This window comes from Sceloporus occidentalis, unplaced genomic scaffold (genome assembly GCF_023333645.1).
Source record: "Sceloporus occidentalis isolate IW3139 unplaced genomic scaffold, rSceOcc1.0.p SCAF_7, whole genome shotgun sequence".
Taxonomy (NCBI): domain Eukaryota; kingdom Metazoa; phylum Chordata; class Lepidosauria; order Squamata; family Phrynosomatidae; genus Sceloporus; species Sceloporus occidentalis.
In genome coordinates this window covers 8,022,715-8,045,160 of record NW_028316987.1, presented here as the reverse complement: position 1 = coordinate 8,045,160, position 22,446 = coordinate 8,022,715, and the positions used below count along the sequence as shown (strand labels likewise).

Here is a 22,446-nt window from a genome sequence, read left to right as displayed (position 1 = left end):
ACTCGTAGATCTAGAAGCCTGCCCATTCACCAAAATGGAACTCAAAAAAAGCAAAAGCTGGTGAAAGAAAGAAACAAAGTCATTCCTGAATGCATTTTGGGAAGAGCCTTCAAGTAGTCCATAGATGGTTTCACATATTTTTGTTTATTTACACAAGGCTTACCTGACCTAATTGTTTCATTTGACACCCACATATTCTCAGTTTTGAATGAAAGCTTTGTTGAAACAGGTTGAACTACTCTTCTTGTTTATGGTGTAGCAAACTATTCCTATTCTTTCCATGTTATTTCTGCCTCTGGTACCAAATTTTCTGTTAAAGACATATTGCCCAGGAACACACCTACTTCATTAACCAAGGTACACTTGCAGTTCACTTTTGGTTTCTTTTTAAAGACTGCTATTGGTTTGGGCTAGCCTGTAGTACAAAACACGTCTAAAAAGTGAGGCCATTCACCATGTAAACTATATGAAGTAGCCATATGGAGTGATTAAAAGAAAGTTGCATTTGCCCTTTTGTTAGTATACCACTGTACAGTTGACCCTGTGTATACATATGGGGTCTGTTCTGGGACACCCCCCCCCCAACCTGTGGATAAGAAGAAATGTGAGACCTCAAATCTCATTGTTCCAGTGGCTGTGTTCGTTCACACACTGCCATTGAGAACAATGGGGCTTGCTGTCCACGGATGCTCAAATCTGTGGATGGCGAGACCCACTATATTACCTGGTTATGCCTTTATTGTTATAAGTTGGAATTCATTCTAAGCAGTAACAGCACTGATGACTGACACTGAGCCCAAAGCAGGATACGTTGTTGTGTTTTGTTTTTGTTTTGTGTTGCAAGAATAAACAATGATGTTTCTAGATGGCTTCCTCTGAGAATGTGCAGAGAGTTTACATGCAAGCAGTGAAACTACGGTATCATATGGTGCCCCACAATATTTCCATCTGTCCAAGAATAGATTTTAAAAGTATTTTATCAAGGCATCAAATCAAGACAGCAAGATGTATGGAGAGACATCCTTAGTGGCTGACCCTCAACATTGGCTTTTCACTCACCTGAAGATTTGCTAAAGCCTTAAGTGCCACAAGACCCAAATATAACCTGATTCAAAAAGTACAATTGCACTTAAGTCTAGACTGAATATCAGTTCAAAAAATCAAAATCCTTATGGCTTTCATTGACTATAATGCAACAGGAGATTTATGTCCCACCTTTCAACTGACACATGGGACCCAAATTGGCTTACAACAAGGTTAAAATAAGATAGGTAAAAGTAGTCCCTTGACATGAATGTCTAGTTGTAACTGACTGTAGGAGGCGGCGCTCATCTCCATTACTAAGCCGAAGAGCCAGTGTTGTTGGAGCACTACTCCAGTGGTCATGTGGCCAGCATGACAGTACAGAACGCTGTTCGCTTCCCACTGTTTATCTATTTGCATTTGCATGCTTTCGATCTGCTAGGTTGGCAGAAACTGGGACTAGTGATAGGAGCTCCCTCCAACATGCACCACTTGGGCCTCGAACTGCCAACCTTCCAATCTTCAGATCAAAATTGGTATCTTAACCACTAAGCCACCACATCCCAACATGTAATAAGATAAAACTAAAAAAAGTTAAAATAGAATTAAGCAAACTATTTCATAAAAGCACAATTAATTTAAAAGGGATCAAATCAGTTTTAAACATAAGTTAAAAATGTCAGACCTCCCCTGTAAAAAAGACCCTTCTGCAACCAATTAATCATCAAATGTTTATTTAAGTAAGAAGCTCTGCCAGTGCTTGCCAGTGAAAGGCATGAAACACCAGTTTAGCTTCCCATGGAACAAAATTCCACAGCCCTTGGGGCAACTACTGAGAAGACCTTCTTTCCTGCCCTCATCTGTGGGTTTCCATGGCTGAGCAGAAACCCAAACAGGTTGTAATCAAAGCATGTGTCACTGTAGTCACAGCTTACATCTACCATTCCTCTGCGGAAAATAAAAATAAAATGTAGTAGTATATTGGGGGAGAGCATCACTTTAGCACCTGTTTCATTTTTGAGCTATGAAAAAAACAGACTTCTCCCAGCCTCTTTCTTTTTGCCCATTCTGACTCCTATAGGAGTGTGTGTGGCAGAGGTAGGCAATAGAGGTAGAAGTAGTCTATTTCTAGTTCTGAAAAAAATTGTTAGATGTTAAACTGTGTAGGGAGGCCTTGCATTGTACTGTATTTTAAAGGTAAATTGTTGCTTGTGGAGGATTCCAGAAAAGCAATTCACCAATTTTTTGGTCCAGAAATGGGTAGTGTGAAGAGCAATTTGCCCACCTCAGTGTATGGCGTATGTGCACCAGCACTCTTGCGTTGCCTGGAGTTGACACACCAGTGCAACTCCTTTGGTATTTTGCTATACTGGTGCTACACCACAACTTGTGACCCCTTATGCATCATGTCTGTATCCTGGCTTTCCTCTCTGGAGCTCAATGTAGTGTTTTGTCTTTACAAGAATATTATAAGATTAGCTCATATAAAATTGATTTGCCCAGGACAACCCAGCAAGCTTCACAGCTGAAGTAGGATTTGCCCCTGATGTTATTTCTCACATCCAAACCCAGCACACTGACCACATTTTAGTTCAGTACACTTCTTAGGGATGCTTTTATACATCTGTTTGGAAGTCCTTCTTGCGTTTCCTGCACTGAATCTGTAGTTTGAATGTGAAGCTAGCATTGACTAGGATGAACAAACTTTTTAATTGGCTCTGTTTCACTGTCTAATTTAAATTGGCTGCATTCACACACTGCAACATAAATCCCTCAAAGTGGCACTTGTGAATGAGGATCTTTGCTTTGTACAACAACCTAGACTCCAAATGCTTGAAAAGCAGTTTCTTGCCCCTCTTGGTGGCAGACCAGCCACACTGCAGTGTGTTAAATGCAACAACCCCCACAAGCTGATTCTCCTGTCACAACTGCAGAGCGTGTAAGCACTGGTGTTAAATCTTCAGAAAAGTTAATTTACCAACACTGAAACATTAAGAAAATTAAATTAACATTAACTTGTTGTTTGAGTCATTATTTCATTTGTTAAATTACTGAGGGGTTCTGCACACAGCCCTGACGGGGCAGCCTCCAGCCGTCCCGTTTACAGCCAGATCAGGGCTGCGGCAACCTCATGCCATGGCTCCTATCTGGCCTTTCCAGGGCGCGAAAAGGATCCATAAAATTTGGCTCCTTTTTGCTCCCTGGAAAGGGCAGCAAAGTCATGGTGCTGCAGCTTTCTGTGCTCCTTCAGCGCTGTGTTGTGCGGACACAGCACCGGAGGAGCACTGTGACACTGCACATGACGCCCTGTACATCATGTGGACTTGACACCCCCCCCCCCCCCCCGACTCGGCCCTCCTTACAGGCCGGTCTATACAAGGCCTGAATTTTGAAATTGCATTTAAAAGTATTCGGATAATCACTAATGGATTAAAGGGATATAAAAACCTAATTGAAGAAGGGTTTGGGTTTTTGTTTTGTTTTGTTTTTTATCTGCTCCCTAATATCAGTTACATAATACTGTGCCAAATGCCCTCTGAACAAATCTTTCAAAGTTCCAGGACCCCTCATAGATATCAAAATCTGTGAATGCCCAAGTCCCATTAAATACAATGGTATAGTAAAATTGTGTCCCTTATATAACAAGCCAAGATGAAATTTTTGCTTTTGGGTTTTGTTTGTTTGTTCGGTGAATATTTTCAAACCATGGTTGGTTGAATCTGTGAATACAGAATCTAGATACGGAGGGCTTTTGAGACACAGATAAGTGCTTTAAATTGTTCAGGTTTCCAAAAATTGCAAGGTACTTCGTTAGGTCAAGTTAGCTTTTCATGCTTTGTAATCCTTCTTTCTCCTGTGTCTCACTCTAGCTCCCCTCAGTCTTTGGCTGTGACTTTCCCTACTAATTCCATGCCTTCCTCAGGCCTCTCCTTTCAAATACTGTAGTACAAATCTAGGAGGCATAAATCTGCCTATCTTTCAGTCCCAGTGTTCTGTATGGCAGTGGCTATTTCCAGCGTGTTCCTGGAATGCCAAGCGGGGATGCACACTATGTGCTGCTTGGGTGAAAACCTATCTCATCCTGGTTCAGATCTGCCCTCTCGTCACCCATACATGCCTGCTTGCACACTTTCCTTTCGCACGCAGCCATGCTGCTGGCCTTTTCTCTGGGGTCTGTAGAGGAGGAAAGCAAAGCACTGAATTACCAGGGGAAAGAACTTGGCTTAGTTCTGAACTGAGATGTGTACCAGTGTCCAGACTGTATCACTTCAAAGTGCAGACAAGGCTATCACATGCTATGCATTAATTTATTTATTTGCTTGCTTGCTTGCTTGCTATATTTTATATCCTACCTTTCCCCCAGTGAGTTCAAGGTAGCATACATGTTGGTCCTGATCCTCACTTCATGCTCACAGTAACCCTGCCATAGGCTGAGTAGCACAAGGTCATCTATAACTTTCATGGCTCAGTAGCAGAGCATTGGAACCTGGGTCTTTCCAGTCCCAGACTAGAATCACTCTTGCTATTTTGAAAGTACTTCTATATGCTGAACTGGTTAAGATGCTGATTGCAAGGTTAGCGGTTCAAGGTCCAGGTGTTGAATGATGGGGTGAGCTCCTGTCACTAGACCCAGTTTCTGCCAACCTAGCAGTTCAAAAGCATGCAAATCCAAGTAAATAAATAGGTACCACTTGGGTGAGAAGGTGGGGGGGGGGGGTTTGCAGGCTGCACCAGGTGACACCCCTGCTCCTCAAACATCTGCTTTTTGGCAGAAATGGGCTGTGGCATTTGCCTGTGTGTCCCTTTAAAACACTGAGGATGGTGTGAGTAGGGTGAATCTCAGTAGGAGGAGAAACAAGAGGCCCCAAATTTTAAAAAATTAAATATTTCTTTTTCAGTGTTTTTTTTTAAATCAGATTTTTACCAAATTTTCACTTCAACCACATGAAACAATGTATATGTAAATTCAGTGTGAAGTCGAAGGCTTTCATGGCCAGCATCCATAGTTTTTTTTGTGGGTTTTTCGGGCTGTGCGGCCATGTTCTAGAAGAGTTTATTCCTGACGTTTCACCAGCATCTGTGGCTGGCATTTTCAGAGAATGTATATGTAAATACATTTCAGCTGTGCATAAGATATTGTGATTTAAAGCCATAATTTAAATTTTACTAGTTGTTTATGTCAGAACTGTTACCATTACGACGTCGAACCTTTCATGCCTGGCATCCATATGATCTCTAATTAAACAGACAGAAATCCTCTTTGCATATCCTCCCACCCTGAGGCCTTGCCATTCAACAACAGAACAATACACAGATTAACATGGAAATCACTCCTCCCAACCCAGGGTCACATATCACACATCCCACTCACTTCCATGCCAGCATTATCTGAAGATGCCAACCACAGATGCTGGCAAAACGTCAGGAACAAACTCTTCTAGAACATGGCCTCAAAAAACTATGTTACCATTATGTTCAGTGAAATTTAGGAATTACGATGTATGAGTAACATTAGTACATAAATACAGGATTCTGTATGGTGTTGTAGAGAGATTTTTCCATTTGTGCTGACAGACATACCATGCATCTGTGCATTTGTAATGAAATACACATCTGTGCAAACACAGAAGGGTTTGTCTTTTGGCTTAAACTGGGAGAATCTTCTACCAATTAGTTAATCTGGGTCTTCCTCTGAGGAAGAAAACAAGTTAACTATTACTAAGTACACAGATCCAAAGGTCGAGACTCAATATGATTAACCAACCATGCTATGATTAATCAGCTATCCTGCATTTCATAGGTTTGTCTTTGTCTTTAAAAAGGAATGGGCTTGCCTAGTTTGTTGTCAATTGATTTGACCAGACTGTCAGTTGTATTGGCCACAGTGTCAATTGAGTTGACCAGCAATGTCAGTTTAGTTGATCAGGATCAGTTAAACTGTTCATACCAGACAGCTGGCTCTTGTCTGATTTCTCTACATGGTGTGGTATAGGGGGAAGCAAATGAGCAAGGTGATACCATGAGTTACTGCACCGGGTGACACCAACGGTAATAATGCCACAGATCAGCTGCATTATTCTGGAGGCAAGTTGGGGAATGGGGATGGAAGCACATATATGTGGTGGTTGAGGCAACAGATGTGATCCCCCCATAAAGAGACCGAGAGAACATAAGAACTAATGGTTGCCAGATGATTCAGTAGTGTCAAGGCAGGCAACTATAGAAGGCTAGGGAGCCAGAAGTTAACAGCTTGGGATCACACTATTATTGCACTATAAGAGCAAACCTTTTATACGTATTTTTAAAAATTACAAAAAGTCTGAAAAAGCTTCCAAGAGGGTAGAGTATAAAAATATACCAGGAAACACAGCTATTCTTTTGAGAAGTCTTGTCCACCCCACTCAAGTATCAAAGTAGTCTGAAGCTTTCTTGGCAGAGAATTACTTGGGAATTCTGAGTTGAGAAGTAGATGGAAACTGCTGTGTGCTATAAACAGGGGAGGACAATCAAACCAAATCCACAACATTTCCACTATTCAGTCATTCTCACAGTGAAGTGGAATGAGACATTCATTATGGAACCACTGTAGGAAAGGAAGTCACCAAATAATTTCCAGCATGATAATACCTGAATTGTCAAGACCTCTACAACACAGCAATTTTATCCTGTGCAGTAAGGCTGGGGCAAAGGCATAATTTATCTGCCACTATACCAGTATAACAATGTTTTGTGATAAACACTCAAAACTCCTGGCTACAAAACTGAAGGAGCTTGAGGCAACTTGTTCCAGCTTCCAAGCCTTCGTGATTGAAGGTTGCTTGTGTCCAAAACTGCAGTTTCAAGAGTGACTCTTGCTGTCTCACAGATGATTGAATAAACTCTACTTCCCTGCTAGGTTTTTGGTTTGGAATTGTGGAGACACATTCACTCACTTTTTACTGGACATCTACACAATCATCCAGTTGCCATACTCCCTATGTTTTTCCATAGCCTTTTCTATATACTTTTTTTTTTTTTACATCAGAGAAAATTGGATTTAACAGAGAAAAACGGAATAGTAGCACAAATTCTATAGACATGGGTGGTTTTTAGTACCATACTTCTGTCTCCCAGAGATGTATGGTTTCTGCATGTGCAGTGATGTGTTAACTATATCAATACATTGCTCAGCACACTTTTGCCGTAGTTTTTGCAATGGGCACCATTTTAAATGTTTTTAATTAGTGCTAAGCCACTGCTGCTAGGTGACAATTTTTAAAAAAGGAATTTTTAAACCTTGTAGTCTTAACTTTGATTATAGAGTTTTGATTGCTTATTATTGATTTTTAATTTGGCTGTGACGAGTATTTGGTTGCCTAATAATAAAACTGATTGATTTGAAGCAAGGCCAAACACAGCTGGTTTCAGCAAGGCTATAGAATAACTGTGCCTCTTTTGTCTCCCTCTGCTCTCTAACCTGATAGCATGTTTGCTTGCTTGGCAGCTGACTATTCTAAAGTGGTAGGCAGGCCAGTCCCTGTGCAAAAAAAAAAAGACACAAATATGACATCAAAATATTCAAAATCAGAAAGAGGTGTGAAAACACTTCAGCTTTTCAAAATACTCCATTATTGGTCTCCGGGGGGAAAGGGAGGGGGTTTCAAAGGGAAAATCCACCATGAAGCTGATGAATTAAAACACAGATCAAGAAATTCAAGGCTATCATCTCTGACTTGAATTATGATTATGGTTTTTATGGCATGGCAGGTGCTAATGGAATTTATCAGTGCTGAGATATTGGTTAGTTCCTTTTTTGTAAATTGTCACTATAAATGTGTCACGTACATCTAAGCATTAACATAATAATCGCTATCTGTATTTCCATGTTTCATCCTCTCCCTTTTTCACTGGACTGCAGTTTGCTGTGATATATTTCCTAGTATTTTCTGTCACTGTACAAATTCTTTGTTGGTTTTGGTAAGGTGAAGAGAAATGGGAAGTGCTGCCAGATGTGTGCCAGGTAATGCTGCATCCAGACATGTGCTGTCTCACTAGCACTTTTCTGGTCAGAGATGTTTTTCAGGGCCTGCCGAAAAAATTCTTGATAACATCCTACTTTCCTTTGATTTGTTTTGGGTGAGTGCCATAGCAAGGTATATACGCAAGGGGGCACTCCTAGACATTCAGTATCTTTGTATGCACATGCCACAGATGTTTTTTATATCCACTGCATTATAGTCCCAGGCACAGTAGTAATAGGGAAGGGGATGGCTGGTGAGTGGGAGAGCCTTTCAGGCAGGCCAGGTTTACTGCTCTTATCCTTGCAGGCTTTTTGAACCCATTTCTTTATTATCTTAAATTGGCAACTACACAACTCAGTTATATTCATGCCAGACTGCTAGGGGCTTATGAAAATGTTATCTTTTGTTATACATCTGAAAAAACGAAAATGGAAATTAAACCTGTGGTACAGTGCGATCACAATACAGTTTGCCTTTATGGGGTGTATGTGGTGTGGGTCTCCTTTCCAGATAATATATACTGAGAGAAGGAAGTTAAATATACATTTCCAAAATGTTCCTTGTGGGAGAGGTGGGAATTGTGTCAACCTCCCTGAATAATACCACAGATAATAAGCAGGAATTTCCAATGAGGCTTACCTGAAACACATTCTGCGCTGCATTAAAACAGCAAGAATACCTGAGAGAAGAGTAATTAAACAGTGTGTTAAAGTGCTTGGAATATGTGGTATATCCTGTAAACAAAAATGTAACCCTGGTAGCAGATACATGGACATGTGTACAATAAATACGGAACAAGTTTGCATTTATTCACACAATCTTATGAAAAGGCCTTCAAGAATATTTTGGGTCTATATTCTCTGAAGAGGAGAATGTCCCATAAGAATAGTCTTCCTCTTAGATAGAGGAATCCCCAGCCACCGTTTAAATTTTTCCGTGCTATGTGGGGTGCCCTGGGGATTTGGGTAAGTTTTAAATGGCAGGTAGTTCCCCAATCCAGTCACCAATTCCAGGTGGTCCAGATCTGGCATTGCCTGTAGACCCCAGCATCACACTAAGGACTGAATGTAGTCCTGTCTGGTAATGGGGAACATCCATGGACATGACATGCCAGAAGCTCACCTTTAATTTTTCACCTTCACTGTAGAACTAATATGCCATATTTGAAATGTTGGCAGTCATTCGGATCAAAGGATGTTGAAAGGAAAAACCTGGAGACCCTGTTCTTTGTCGTAATGACAAAACCTAAAAATATACAGAGGCCCAGTTGTTGTCGATCTTGCTATAATTCCGGCACCAAGTCAAAATGTGGTTATTTACTAAAGCCTTTGGGGCCTAATTTTATACAAATCTTCAGAGGTGTGTGTGTGCGCACGAGCGCGCACACACGCGAGCATGTACTTTCAAATCACCTGTCAGTTTATAGGGACTCCATAAACTTCATAGGGTTTTCTTAGACAAGGAATACTTAGAGGTAGTTTTGCTCTGAAATATTGCCCATAGCAATGGCAGGCCTCAGGATGGGAGGCTAATGCAAAAGAAGATTCGTGTCTGCCACGTAGTGTCTACCACACATGGCCACACAGCCCAAAAAACCCACAAAAACTATAGTTTTAATCTGTCTTGTTAACTGAGGCTCCTTAGCTGGATGTTAACTGCTGCAGCCCCCAAGGAATGGTATAGTTTTAAGGTTCTCACAATTTCAACCTTGTGTCTTTCAGGATGAAGTGAAGCTACCGAGCAAGCTGCACATTAGTAAGTCTTTGAAAGAGATGGAGAAAGAAGAAGAAGGTGAAGATGTGCCCGCAGGTGAAGAACACCCTGATGAGGAACATATTGAACTCTCCTCAGATGAAGAGGTGGAGGTAGAGGAGATTATTGAGGAGTCACGAGCAGAACGCATCAAGAGGAGTGGCATGAAAAGAGTGGATGACTTCAAAAAGGCCTTCTCCAAAGAGAAGATGGAAAAGACCAAGCTGAAGACTAGAGAGAACATAGAGAAGACCAAGGTGAAGACCAGAGAGAACCTGGAGAAGACCAAACAGAATCTGGAGAAGACCCGACACAACCTAGAGAAGAGAATGAACAAGCTGGGCACCAAGATTGTCACTACTGAACGCAGGGAGAAGATGAAGACTTCTCGAGATAAGCTGAAGAAGTCCTTCACCCCAGACCATGTAGTCTATGCACGCTCCAAGACAGCTGTCTACAAAGTACCACCTTTCACTTTCCATGTCAAGAAGATCCGGGAAGGCGAAGTAGAAGTGAAGGCTACTGAGATGGTAGAGGTTGGTGGGGATGAAACAGAGAATGCCGATCTACTGAGGGGTGAGAGCCCTGAGATGAGCACACTCCTGCAGATCACAGAAGAGTCTGACACCGTACTGGCAGACAAGAGCGACAGTGAGTGAGGCAGGAAGCAGCAGCAGCAGCAGCAGCAGAAGAAGAAGAAGAAGAAGAAGAAGAAGAAGAAGAAGAAGAAGAAGAAGAAGAATGTCAAGAGCTGAACATGTAACCTTTCACGTTTCCTCTTTTTGGCCTCACATGGGCGCATGCACACACACATACATACATGCACACATACAATATCTATCTATAGATAAATCTTACAGCCCCACTTCCCCAATATAGTGCCAAGATGCATTTTTGTATATTTCTGTTTCATCATACCAAACATGGGACTTCATTGTAATCCATCAGACACCATTCCTGCTATTGAACGCTTGCTTTGCTAGCTTGCTGTGGTAAAACCCCACCCCATTCCTCACCTGACGGTGCTATCAACAACGCAATCTATTCGTATATCCAGGGAGAATGCTGCCTCTTACCTGTTTCTCCTTGGTATCAAGAATTCTTCCTGGGGACCAGAAAGTAGATTGGACAGACAGAAGGAAAAGCAAAGACATGGAAACAAGGGAGGAAGGGTTTGGCTCAGTTACATTGCTGAAATGAGGGGTGGGCAGGGACAGAATTGGGAAATAGTTGTGTTGGGAAAGGATGTGATGTCATGTGATGCTGCAAGAGTGAATGTTGGTGCAGCCCCCAAGATTTTCCAAGAGATCATTTGGATACAGTCGTGCTTGATGGGCTCCATGTAAGTGCACACAAAAAACCAACAGCTGCCAAACTGTACCTGGAGGGAAGGGAGAAGAGACATCTAAGTAGAGTGCCCTCAATACCATGTGTGCTGCTAGCTGTACCTTTTTGTGAGCCTCCTTGTAACATGATTCTCATGGCTGCAGTGTGCATTGCTCACAGGGACAGTGGAGGGGGTGCAGAGGACTGTTGTGGATTAAGCAGAGGAAGAGCAAGTGGCATGACAGAGAGGGCTATGATAGCATTTGACTACAAGTAATAAAATTTAATCAAGGAGGAACAAAGGACGAAACTATTGTCCAATCCATTTGCAGTCTTGACGCTTGTCTGGGCTGGATCCTAAGCACTACAGCACTAGCCTCTGGGTCATCCTCTATGTTGTTTGCCTGCTATGATTACTTGGAATAGCCAAAAAAAATTGTGCTGTCTAGTAGGGTAACACTTGGACCTCTTTAGTTGTGTTTGCTAAACATGCTGTCTAGGAAGAGAAGGATCTGAAGGAGCTATTGGGTAGAGGTTCACAGATAAAACACAGCTTCATTGTGGGAAAGGATCAGTACATTCTCAACCCCTCTCCCCCACATACTTTTACAGCTACCTCTTTATATGCAATTCTTGGGTTAATTCCTATGTGAATTTCTCCAAGCATACCAAAGAGTCCTTCTTCCCTAGCAGTGGATGTATGCAGCTATCCTTCTCTGCATGATATAACAGAACATTCCCCTCCTTCAGAATTTGGAAAAGTTAGTTTTATGGACTACAACTCTAAGAATCTCCCAGTCATCATGGTCGCTGGGTGCTGTAGTCTGAAAGAGCTTTCCTAGGTCTGTCCTCTTCCCACAATAGTCAACCAGGATTCCTCCAAGCTCCTCTAGCAGTGAATCCTATCAGACTATTCCATGCCTTGTACTTCCTCTACCACTGCCTGTTCTATCAGAAGGGCATAACTGAGCTACACACAATCCAGCAGGGAGATGTGTGTCTATGTGTGCATGCATAGGAGGGGTGTTCTTACTTGACCAAGAAGTGTGCAAGTGAATGGGAAGCAAGGGGATATCCCCACCACACTACACTTTTCCTGCAACTTTTTCGATTCTTCTTATAGATCTTATAGAAAAACAGAGATCCCAGTGAATCAGCTATACTATGCCGGTAAGGCCATGCCACATGGGGAGAGTGAATGTGCCCGACTTTGGGAACAGGGAATATGCCAAGTAGCTGCATTGTGCCTTTTCTAAGACTGCATCCTGGTGAGCAGCATGACTAATAAACTTTCTTTTCTAAAAGAACAGGTGTGAAGCGTTTTGAGAAGAAGCATCATGAAGGCTGGTTTGTCAGATGCAGCTCAGAGACACTCTTGAGAACCAATTTTTGCTGCCTAAGGCAGATAAGTGATTAGTATTCAGGCCCACTCAGATCGAAGTGCAGAGTATACAGAGCCAGCCAAGTTATTTTTACCCACGAGGCACAGGTTCTGAAAGGCAACTCTCCCCATCCCAGGTAATTTAAATAAATAAATAAATAAATAAATAAATAAAATGCTTTAATAGTAACATAATGAAATAATGATATCCTGAACTTGTGTGCCACCTGAGATAGCTGCCTCACTATCCCTAACTGTAAGTCCAGCTGTAATCATAATGGATTGATGTTGAAGGAACTGTCAGCTTGTCTGCTCACTGGGTCACCTGTTCTTTCCTTCCGTGTGGCCTAGTGGTAGGGACTGAGCCCAGCAAACCAAACCCTCCCAAATTTCTCACCTAGAGAGAGAAAGCAAGCAATTGGAAGAAGCAGGTGCCTCCACACCTTGAGAGCAAGGACTGGGCAAATGGTTTTTCCCACCCTCTGAAGGTGGGCTTGTGCATCCTCTTTGGACAGAATAGTGGGAAGGATTAGTGCCCGAGCAAGCAAACACACAAAGCTAACAACTTTTTTGTGCCTGCTGGTTCACTGTCTTGTGCTGAGCTGAATGGTTACGAAGATTGGATTCACTGAATCCAGTTCCCATCACCATCATACCACCCACAGAGACAGCACTGGTGATCAAGTGCGGGAAAATGAAGTTCTAGTCCTTCTGACCCATTGCTGCAAGGCTGAGGAAGAGGGAGATGAATAGGTGGTCAGAGGTGCTGTGAGCCAGAAGATGTCCGAAAGATACTGTTTTATTGTTTGATGGCATCTCCAGTAACAGCTGCTGATCAGTGCGTGTCTCTTCCTTCCAACTTATTGTTAAGCATGCCCTTTTAGAAAGTATACTTTGGCCCTCAACTAGTCAGACTAGGGGTGTGTCTACTAGTCAGACTAGGGGCGTGTAGAAATAATGCAGTTTGACTCCATCTTACAGAATCCTGGGATTTGTAGGTTTTTGAGGCATCATCACTCTTTGTCAGTGAAGGCTAAAGACCTTGTGAAAGCACAAATCCCAGGATTCCATAGGAGAAAGCTACAACACTTAAAGTGGTGTCAAACTGCATTATTTCTACGGTGTAAATGCACACTAGGAAGAGACAACATAAAGAGCAATTCTAGCTCCAGTAGCCCCTTAACCAAGATCTAAAAAATGCGACACTCATTTGCTCCTCAAGGTGGCAATAGCTCCACTCTTTCCAGGTAGAAACATTTAAAAAATGAAATGAGAGGGACATTAAAATTTTTGGATCATTGCTATACAGTAGTTCACTCTGGCTTGTAACTACAACATTTTTCCTGGTGGGCCACACAATGATAGAATGGAGAATGGTGGGCCAGCACCTGATCCTATACCATAGCATAGACCAGCTACAAGTTCTGCTGTCATAGAAGCCACTTCTTCACATTGGTTAAAAGGTTGACAGTTGGAAAGACTGTGGTGTGGTGCCTCTTATGGAAGTCAAACTCACTCAAAGAGCTTCAATTGCATTCTGTTATAGATTCAGTCATTTTAATAGCAATTTCAATTAATCTGTGCCAACCCAAATGAACCAAAATTGGAGTCCACTGAGGATCTACAGTGGGGGCACATTCAAGACATATGAAGTGAACTTAGGGAAAGAAGTGTGGAAGAGCAGGGGGAGGGAACGGAGTGGGCATCCTAAGGGAGAATATGGCTGGAACACTGAACAGGAGCACTCCTGCTAGAAGGTGAGAATGCATGTGCCTTCTGCTTGTTTAAAGCAGTGGTCCTCCAGATATTTTGGACTTCAGCTCCCACAGTTCCTGACTACTGCTCAAGCAGGCCAGGGTTTCCGGGAACTGATCCAAAACATCTGGAGGAGCAAAGATTGGAAACCACTAATTTAACGTGTTTACATTCTTTTCCATTCCAAACCTACCAGGGGCCTAGAAAAATTCACACCACTATACAAGTTGCAAACAATATTGTAACAACCTACAAAAACAAATGAAATTGGAAAATCAATGGAAACAGGTACAGGAACAGGAACTCTTAGGAGGAACGTGGGCCTGTAAGCTGAGAAACAATCTAATTCCCAAAGCCATTGGAAATAATGTTGTTGTTTGTGTTTGTTTTTGCTTGATGCCTAAAACTCATCTGGGATGAAATTTTGCCATATGCTGGATAAATTAATATGAGAACCATTCTAACCACTTAACCATTCTGCTATTTTCTGCAGAAAAAATGGGTTTTAGGACCAGATGTGATTGATTGAAAGTTCTTATATGTGTCTTCAATACATGGCTAAGAACTGCCCCCTTAAAGCAAGAGTGGGTTGGACTTGTTTATTCTCCCTTCACAGAAAAGAGAATTTCACACTAGTTGTCACTAGTACTCAGGGTTTTATCAGCCAATATGGGCAAGAGATGGAGGGGATTAAGGCACTGATGGTGGAATATAGGAAGCTATTTTGTACCAAGTCACACCAATGGTCCATCTAGTTTACAATGACCTGTACTAAGGGTAGGAAACTCGTGTCCCCCAGTTTTGCTGGATTGCAACTCCCATCAACCCTAGCCAGCACAGGCAATGGTGAGGTTTCATAGGAGTTGTAGTCCAGTAACAGTTGGAAACCCACAAATTCCCCAAAGGAAATGGATTCCACCTGGGGCAAATCACTCTCAAACCTACCTTATAGGGTTGTGGGAATTAAGTCGGGAACTGGGGAATCATGATCAAGAAATCTAGTTTTGGAACTCCTGTTGTTTTACTTCATTGTGAGGTACAGCCCCCAAATTCTCCATCTTGGCTAATCCACTCACTTAAGATTCTCAGAAATTCACCAGTGACTAATTTCCTGCTGCATCCAATTATCAACAGATTCTTAGGAAAGAATTAATGTACTCTTCAACTGTGAATGCACTTTTTGAGACTTATGTGGAAGAAATGACATGATTAGTATTCCAGAGATGGCCTCTCCCTATCCTTTCAGTGTTGCCAAAGACTGAAAAATACAAATTGGCGATAGAATGAGATGAAACTTTTTCTGGAACTTCCACAATGGTTTAAACACATATCTGCAAGTACATCTGGCCTCAAAAACACCTCCACATATCAGCTCTTGGGAAAGTTCATTTTTAGACTACAAATCCTGAACATCCAAGCCGCTAGCCTTATTGGCTGGGGGGATAGTGGGAATTGTAGTTTGAAATGGATGTTTTTCAAGCTTTGTCATACCTGCCCATTTTTATAAGTAAATCTGGACACTGCTGGGCTTACTTTGCTCTGGCATCACTCCATGCATTTCCTGACCATCTTCCAAAACGCAGACAAAAGCAACCTCCTCATCCATGGAGTGTAAGCCACTTCCTTGTCTCAGCGAGGTTTTCTGTGATGTCACCAGCTAACCAAAGTGATGCAAACAGCTAAGGAACTAAGGGTAATTGGGAGGGTAGGATAGCCCACACATGAAAATGTGAGTCAGAAACAGGAGCACCAGGGACTGTTGTGACCTTTGAAGGATTAAACAGACAGCTACCAGAAAGGACTTTCTTGGAGCAAAGGAAGGAAAGGAAAGAACAGAAAATGCCTCTGCAAGGAGGAGATGTATCTGTGGAAAGAGATTTGTAAGGGGGAGGGGGAATCACAGTGCAGGAGGACTTCAAGAGGAGAGTCTTGAAAAATCAAAGTCAAGGGTGTTTAAACTTTATTCTATTAAGTGCCTACTTAATCAGACCAAAGGCTTATATAGGTCCAAAAACACACTACAGAAATGTTCCAGTTTGAGACCACTTTAACTGCCCTGGCTCAATGCTAGAGAATTCTGGAAACAGTAGTTTCGTGAGACATTAAGTTGCCTCTGTCAGAGAGCTCTGGTGCCACAATAAACTACAATTCCCAGGATTCCCTAGCACTGAGCCAGAAGGTGGTCTCAAACTGGATTATTTCTGCAGTATGTTTTGGACAATAATCCAGTATTCTGTGTACACAGTGACTAAGGGTCTATTGGGGTTTATGGGGAGACCCTAAGCACCATAATGCACCTTAGATTCTCAGAAGAGTACAGTCTGATAATGGAAAGAATATTTTGCCACGGAGACTGCTAACACCACAAATTTGCCTGATTTCCTTTTCATAGAATCATAAATTGGAAGAGACCACAAGGGCCATCCAGTCTAATCTCCTGCCATGCAGGAACCCACAATGAAAGCACCCACAATAGATGGCCATCCAGCCTCTGTTTAAAGACAATCTAGGCTGGTGGCCATTGCTACATCTTGTGGCAGGTTCCATGTGTGAAGAACTTCCTTTTATCTGTCCTGAATTTCCATTCCCCAGCTTTCAGTTTACAATTTCATTTATATTTCCTGGAATCTAAAGGTCCCTGTAAGATTATACCACAGCCTGGGTTACCAGGTCAAGACGATATCAGGGCCAAAATCAAAGACCTTGGGACGACCCTGGGTAATGTCAGAGGAAAGGCCTTGGTGATATTACAAGAGGAAGTCCCTGATCATGACACATCTGGTATCAACAACAGTTCAACGGAATAAGCCATTCAGATCAAAAACACAAAGCCTAACAAATAAGGGAAATGTACACAAACACATACACACAAATACTATTTAAGGTTGTGCTTTCATTCTAAGATTCCTTCCCCTCACCCTGAGGATGAGAAAAGAGGAGCAGGACCAGAGATCTGGGAATCCTTCACCACAGCATATGGAGAGAGCTCTTCAAAGTTATACAAAGTTATACCAGAAACTTCCTGCCGAAATGGCCACTGGCCACACTGACTAGGGGATTCAAGGGACTCAACACAAAGCCCAATAAATAGCCCACAACTTTTCTGAACTCTGCAAATTATCACCACAAGAAAAATTCGAAGAAAGAGAGACAAAACATTTCCCATTGTTAACAGAGTTACCATGCAAAGCATTGCAATATACCAGACGTATGTACCTCAGTATTTCGTCCAGCCTCAACGGTCTTCAAACAATGCTGCTTTATATGTTATATTTATATAACCAGTCCCAGCAAGTACCACCTCTAACCACAATCGATAAAGCCTGTAAAACCACTAACAAGGCCTGACAGGAATCTCACTTGGGGTAGTACATACAGAAGAAAATTACCATGAGACCTGCAAAACAAAACATTGTGGTGTAGTGCACTGCTCCTTTTCAAGGTATCAGCCAGCCATGGCCTCTTCCGGGTTACATTTTTCCATCCCATTCCTGAAAGTATCTTGGGAGATTCTGAGCCCTCATAGGTTCCCCCCTAGGTTTTTAACACTTCTGTAAACCCTAGAGTTCACCAAAGCCTGCTCACACCCCCATCTTGTGTATGGAGTTTATCACACTGGGGCTAATTTTGGCATTAAAGAGAGATTAAAGCACATTTGCATCCCACAAAGAAAGCAAAAATGGCAAGTAATTGCACGAATGATTATCACACACAATTTGCGCAAATAAAGTGATATCAAAAATGCAGTCACTGAAATCCCGAAAGAAAAATGATGTGCGCTAATGCTCCTTTGTGACCACTTTAATGGCAGATTTTGTGTGACGTCATGTGAAATTGTTTCGTGTAATTATGTGATTTTTCCAGGGTTATTCATGGGATAAAATCCTGATCTTGTGTAATAAACTCCTATGAGAGCTGCTGTTTGGGGCTATACAAGAATTCACACTTGTGTGGATAATGAGTTTGCAGTAAGCAAATAGGGATCATAACAATGACGTCTCCACTTACATTTTGGTTGCACGGCACCATTTTTGCTTAACTGAAAATTTGTCTGCATAAAAACATCAGTAGCGTGTAAGACTTTGTTGGGGAAAGAAAAGTTGCTGATTAGGGTTCAAGTTAAAAGACACCAAACCGAAAATCCTTGCCATCAGACTCCACATTTAATCAGATATTCTGCAATTCCAAGCTCCATTCTAGTCAGCATGTCTGCAAAGACAATTATGTTTCATACTGCTTCATGTTTTATCCGTAACTCAACAGACCAGTCCAGTGGGAAAGATTGACTTGGTTAGTGAGCCCTGGGGCCACGTAATGAGTTTGCCACATATAAGATTGTACCCCCATTCCACCTCAGCTATCCCCAATAGAGTCACTGTACTTTTAAGAGCTGCAAAATTGGCAGAAATCCTGTCTGTACAGCTTCTAAACATGAAAGAATAATAACAGAGAAATGTTCATCTGTTGAACTTCAGTATGTACATAGTCTGCAAGAAAGACAGTACTTTCAACCACAAGTTTCTTGATTTGCCACAGCTGTAAAACTCTGTATGTAATTAATCATACAGGATTATAAAATATAAAACTGATACATCAACTACAGGGCACTTTAGATATAAAACATGATTAACATTTAACATACTAAAATTTATGTTTGTCATTTGTCTGTATCTGCACTGGGGAACTAATGCAGTTTGACATCATTTTAACTTTCATGGCTCAACACTACGGAATCCTGGGATGTGTAGTTTTGTTGTGAAACCGGAACTCTCTGACAGAGAAGGCTAAATATCTCATAAAACTACAAATTCATAATTCCATTGTAGTGAGCCATGGCAGTTAAAGTGGTGTCAAACTGCATTATTTCTGCAGTGTAGATGGGCCAAGACCATCAGTTATTAACAGCCTTGCTGAAGTCCTGGAGGCTCATGGTTGTGGCTTCCTTGACTGAGGCTGTATCAGCACTGCAGAAATAAACTATGGAATGATGGGATTTGTAGTTTTGTGAGATCTTTAGCCTTCTCTGTTAGAGAGCTCTTGTGCTACAACAAACTACTGTTCCCAGAATTCCATTGCATTGAGCCATGGAAGCAGAGGTGTCAAACTGGATTATTTCTGCAGTGCAGATGCAGCTTGAGTCAGGTCCCTTGCAGTGCAGTCCTTCTCTTTTAAGAGGTAAGAACTAAGATTTAAGGCACTATATTAGACTGTATCTCAATAGCTGGTATCAAGTGAACAGCCCAAGACAGAAACTAATAATAAAACAATTAACTCTTTCTGCAGATCCTTTTCATAGGAGCAGAACAATACATGACAAATTGTTCAATACCATCTTTACATGGATATACACTATTCTGTAGTAGAATCATTCTAAAATGACTTTCAAGTAATGCTGAGAGCAGTATGTTTAACTGGCATTTTAAATCCTCCTATGTTAGGAATTATTAGATTTAAGTAAGATAGCACTATTTAATTCTTTCCTGCATATTCCTTCCCTGATGTAAATAACTTATGCACCACTTTAACTATTTACCACAAGGGGGAAAACTTGCAGGTTCCTATATGCTACCTTTATGTTTGTTCTCTTTAAAGCATATTCTTTATTTACCAGTTCTTTCATTTTAAAGTACTGGTAGTGATAAGCTGACAAGGATCTCTTCACCACAAAGTATACCACCACAAAGTATCAAACATGTGCCCTCCAGTCTGCAGTACGCTGTTGCCAGTCCCACTTGTAATTGTCAATAGCTACAAAAAGCACACAGCACAGATGGACATGACCAAGAAAAGTCACCTTGGTGATTTCCTGTTAGTAACAATAATTTTAGCTGGAAACATTAACTGCAGGGAGAGTCGGCAACAAGAGGAAAGAAGCCTCCTAACTAGAAATGACAGTGCATTTTAGATACAAGGAAGGAAAAGGTAGAAATACATGCTACTGGTATGGAACCCCATTAATTGTTATGAGAAGAATCCAACCCATCTCATTTCTATGCTTTCCTGAACACTGCTCCCTTTCACAGTACCGATTTATAGTGCTATAATTCCACTTTAACTGTCATGGCTGCATGCTGTGGAATCTTGGAGTTTGTAGCCTGGTGAGACTTTAATGCTCTCTTGCTGAGAATACTGCTGCCTGAACTACAAATCCCAGATTGCATAGGCTGCTTTCATGGCAGTAAAGGGGAAGCATAGTGCTATAACTGTGTAGTGGAAAAAAGCCCAAAGTTATGAAGGAGCAGGAGGAGATTAAATGGGCACTGAGAGATCAACTTGATGGAAAGGTGCAAGGAACAGCCTTTGCTGCCTCTGGGAGGCACAGTGTGCAGCAGGTGTTGTACTTGCCAAGGGAGAGAGCGGGCCAGGGAATGGGCAACAAGAGGTTGTGCACTGGAACAACTCTTTCTGGCTCTGCCTGCTAATTCCCTCCCTCTACAGTGTTTGTTATATAGCTGTAAATAAGCCATATGTGTAGAGTCTATGCGCGCGCGCACATAGACAGAGTAATACACGTTGAGGACAATACAAAAGACAGCAGGAGATGGGCTCTATCAGATTTCAGAACTTACTATTTGGTGTGTGGTCTTATTTGGCTTCAAGATTGGTTGAAATTGAACAACAAGAAACTGTTAAATCTGAAAGGCTATAATTTACGCTTCGGATGGCACACCTATATCAGGTATAATAAAACCAAAGTTAACAAAGATTTTGAAAACCGTCCCAAATTAGAGAGCATGCAGTGTCACACAGGCAAGTGGTTAGAAAATGGGCTTTCTCTTCAGGAACAACATAGTACAGAGAGGATCAGATCCACATGGGGCTAGGGGACAGGATGGAGATCCAGAGTACCCATTAAAGACCCTTCCAACCTCATTCAAATACTCCCTTTAGCATCCTTTGGGACACCCCCTCCAGATCATGCTCCTCCCTGCACAGGGTGACCAGATGTCCTCTTTTTCCAGGACATATCTTACATTTCAACATTCTGTCCAGGAGGAATTTCAAAATGTCCTCCACTTTGAGCATGACTAAGATATCCACTGAATAACACCACATTTGCTGTTCACTTTCAAGAAATGTGTCTACTTGGCAGCCTGTCCTCTCACTGCAGATAGTGGGAGAGGATGGATTTTTCTCAAGTTCCTTGTTCCTAGTAGTAGCAGCAGACAAGACTTGCCCCCTGAGCTCTGGGTGAGTTTATTTTTCAAAGGGCAAAAGAAAAGCAAATGGACACAATGCAGATGCTGAAATGTTTTATCCCTTAATTTCAGCACATCGGCAAATGAAATAGATACTTAAATGTAGATTCAGTCAAGGATTTGTTGCTAGTGAAGAACAAATTTAAGCACTTGTCTTGCTCAGAGTTCTGTAAGTAAGCCAACAAGCCAACAAGGCGTTTTGATGATTCATTTGAAAAATATGGTGGAGCACATAATAAAATACAGTATTTGTTATATAGCTGTTAAAAAAAACTCCATATGAAATGAATTTATATTTATCTGAGTGTTTTAGAGGCTACCATTAGAAGAGAATATGGAGAAACAGAATGATTCACGGCTGGCAAAGGGATCAGGCAAGATTGCATTCCATCACCATGTTTATTCAACTTGAATTCAGAAAATATAATATTAAAAACAGGCTTAGACTTGGAAGAAGGAGGAGTAAAGATAGGAGGAAAGAATATTGACCAATTTTAGATACATGGATGACACCATACTACTAGCAGAAAAAAATCACAGAATTGGAACAAATACTAAGGTAGGTAAAAGAAGAAAGTGCAAAGGCAGGCTCACTTCTGAAGAATAAAGAAAACAAAAATAATGGCCATGGAGGACCTACATATGTTCAACCTAGATAATGAGGAACTCAAAATAGTTAAGGAGTTCCCATACCTTGAATCAAACATTGATCAGAACTGTGATTGCGGTCAAGAAATAAGAAGACTAGGAATGGGAAGGGCAGCCATGAAAGAACTAGATAAGATCCTAAAGAGTAAAGATATACACTGAAGTTATAATTGTCCAAACCATTGTATTTTCCATCATCATACAGTATACAGATGTGAAATCTGGACAGTAAGGAAGCAGATAAGAGGAATATCAACTTATTTGAGATGTGTTGCTGGAGAAGAGCGCTGAGGATACCATGGACAGCCAAAAAGACAAACAAATGGGTTTGTGAACAGATCAAGCCCGAAATCTCCTTGGA

The 22,446-nt window shown here is 41.5% G+C and overlaps 1 protein-coding gene across 1 annotated transcript in view; it reads left to right on the top strand.

The window, feature by feature from the left end:
* LOC149309113 (caveolae-associated protein 1-like) overlaps positions 1–12,409 on the top strand; it is a 39,034-nt gene extending 26,625 nt beyond the window's left edge. The window contains exon 2 of the mRNA XM_089531830.1: positions 9,746–12,409. Coding sequence (XP_089387956.1) covers positions 9,746–10,435 — 690 coding nt within the window. The 3' untranslated portion in view covers positions 10,436–12,409. The remainder of the gene's footprint in view (positions 1–9,745) is intronic.
* The last annotated feature ends 10,037 nt before the right edge of the window (positions 12,410–22,446 follow it).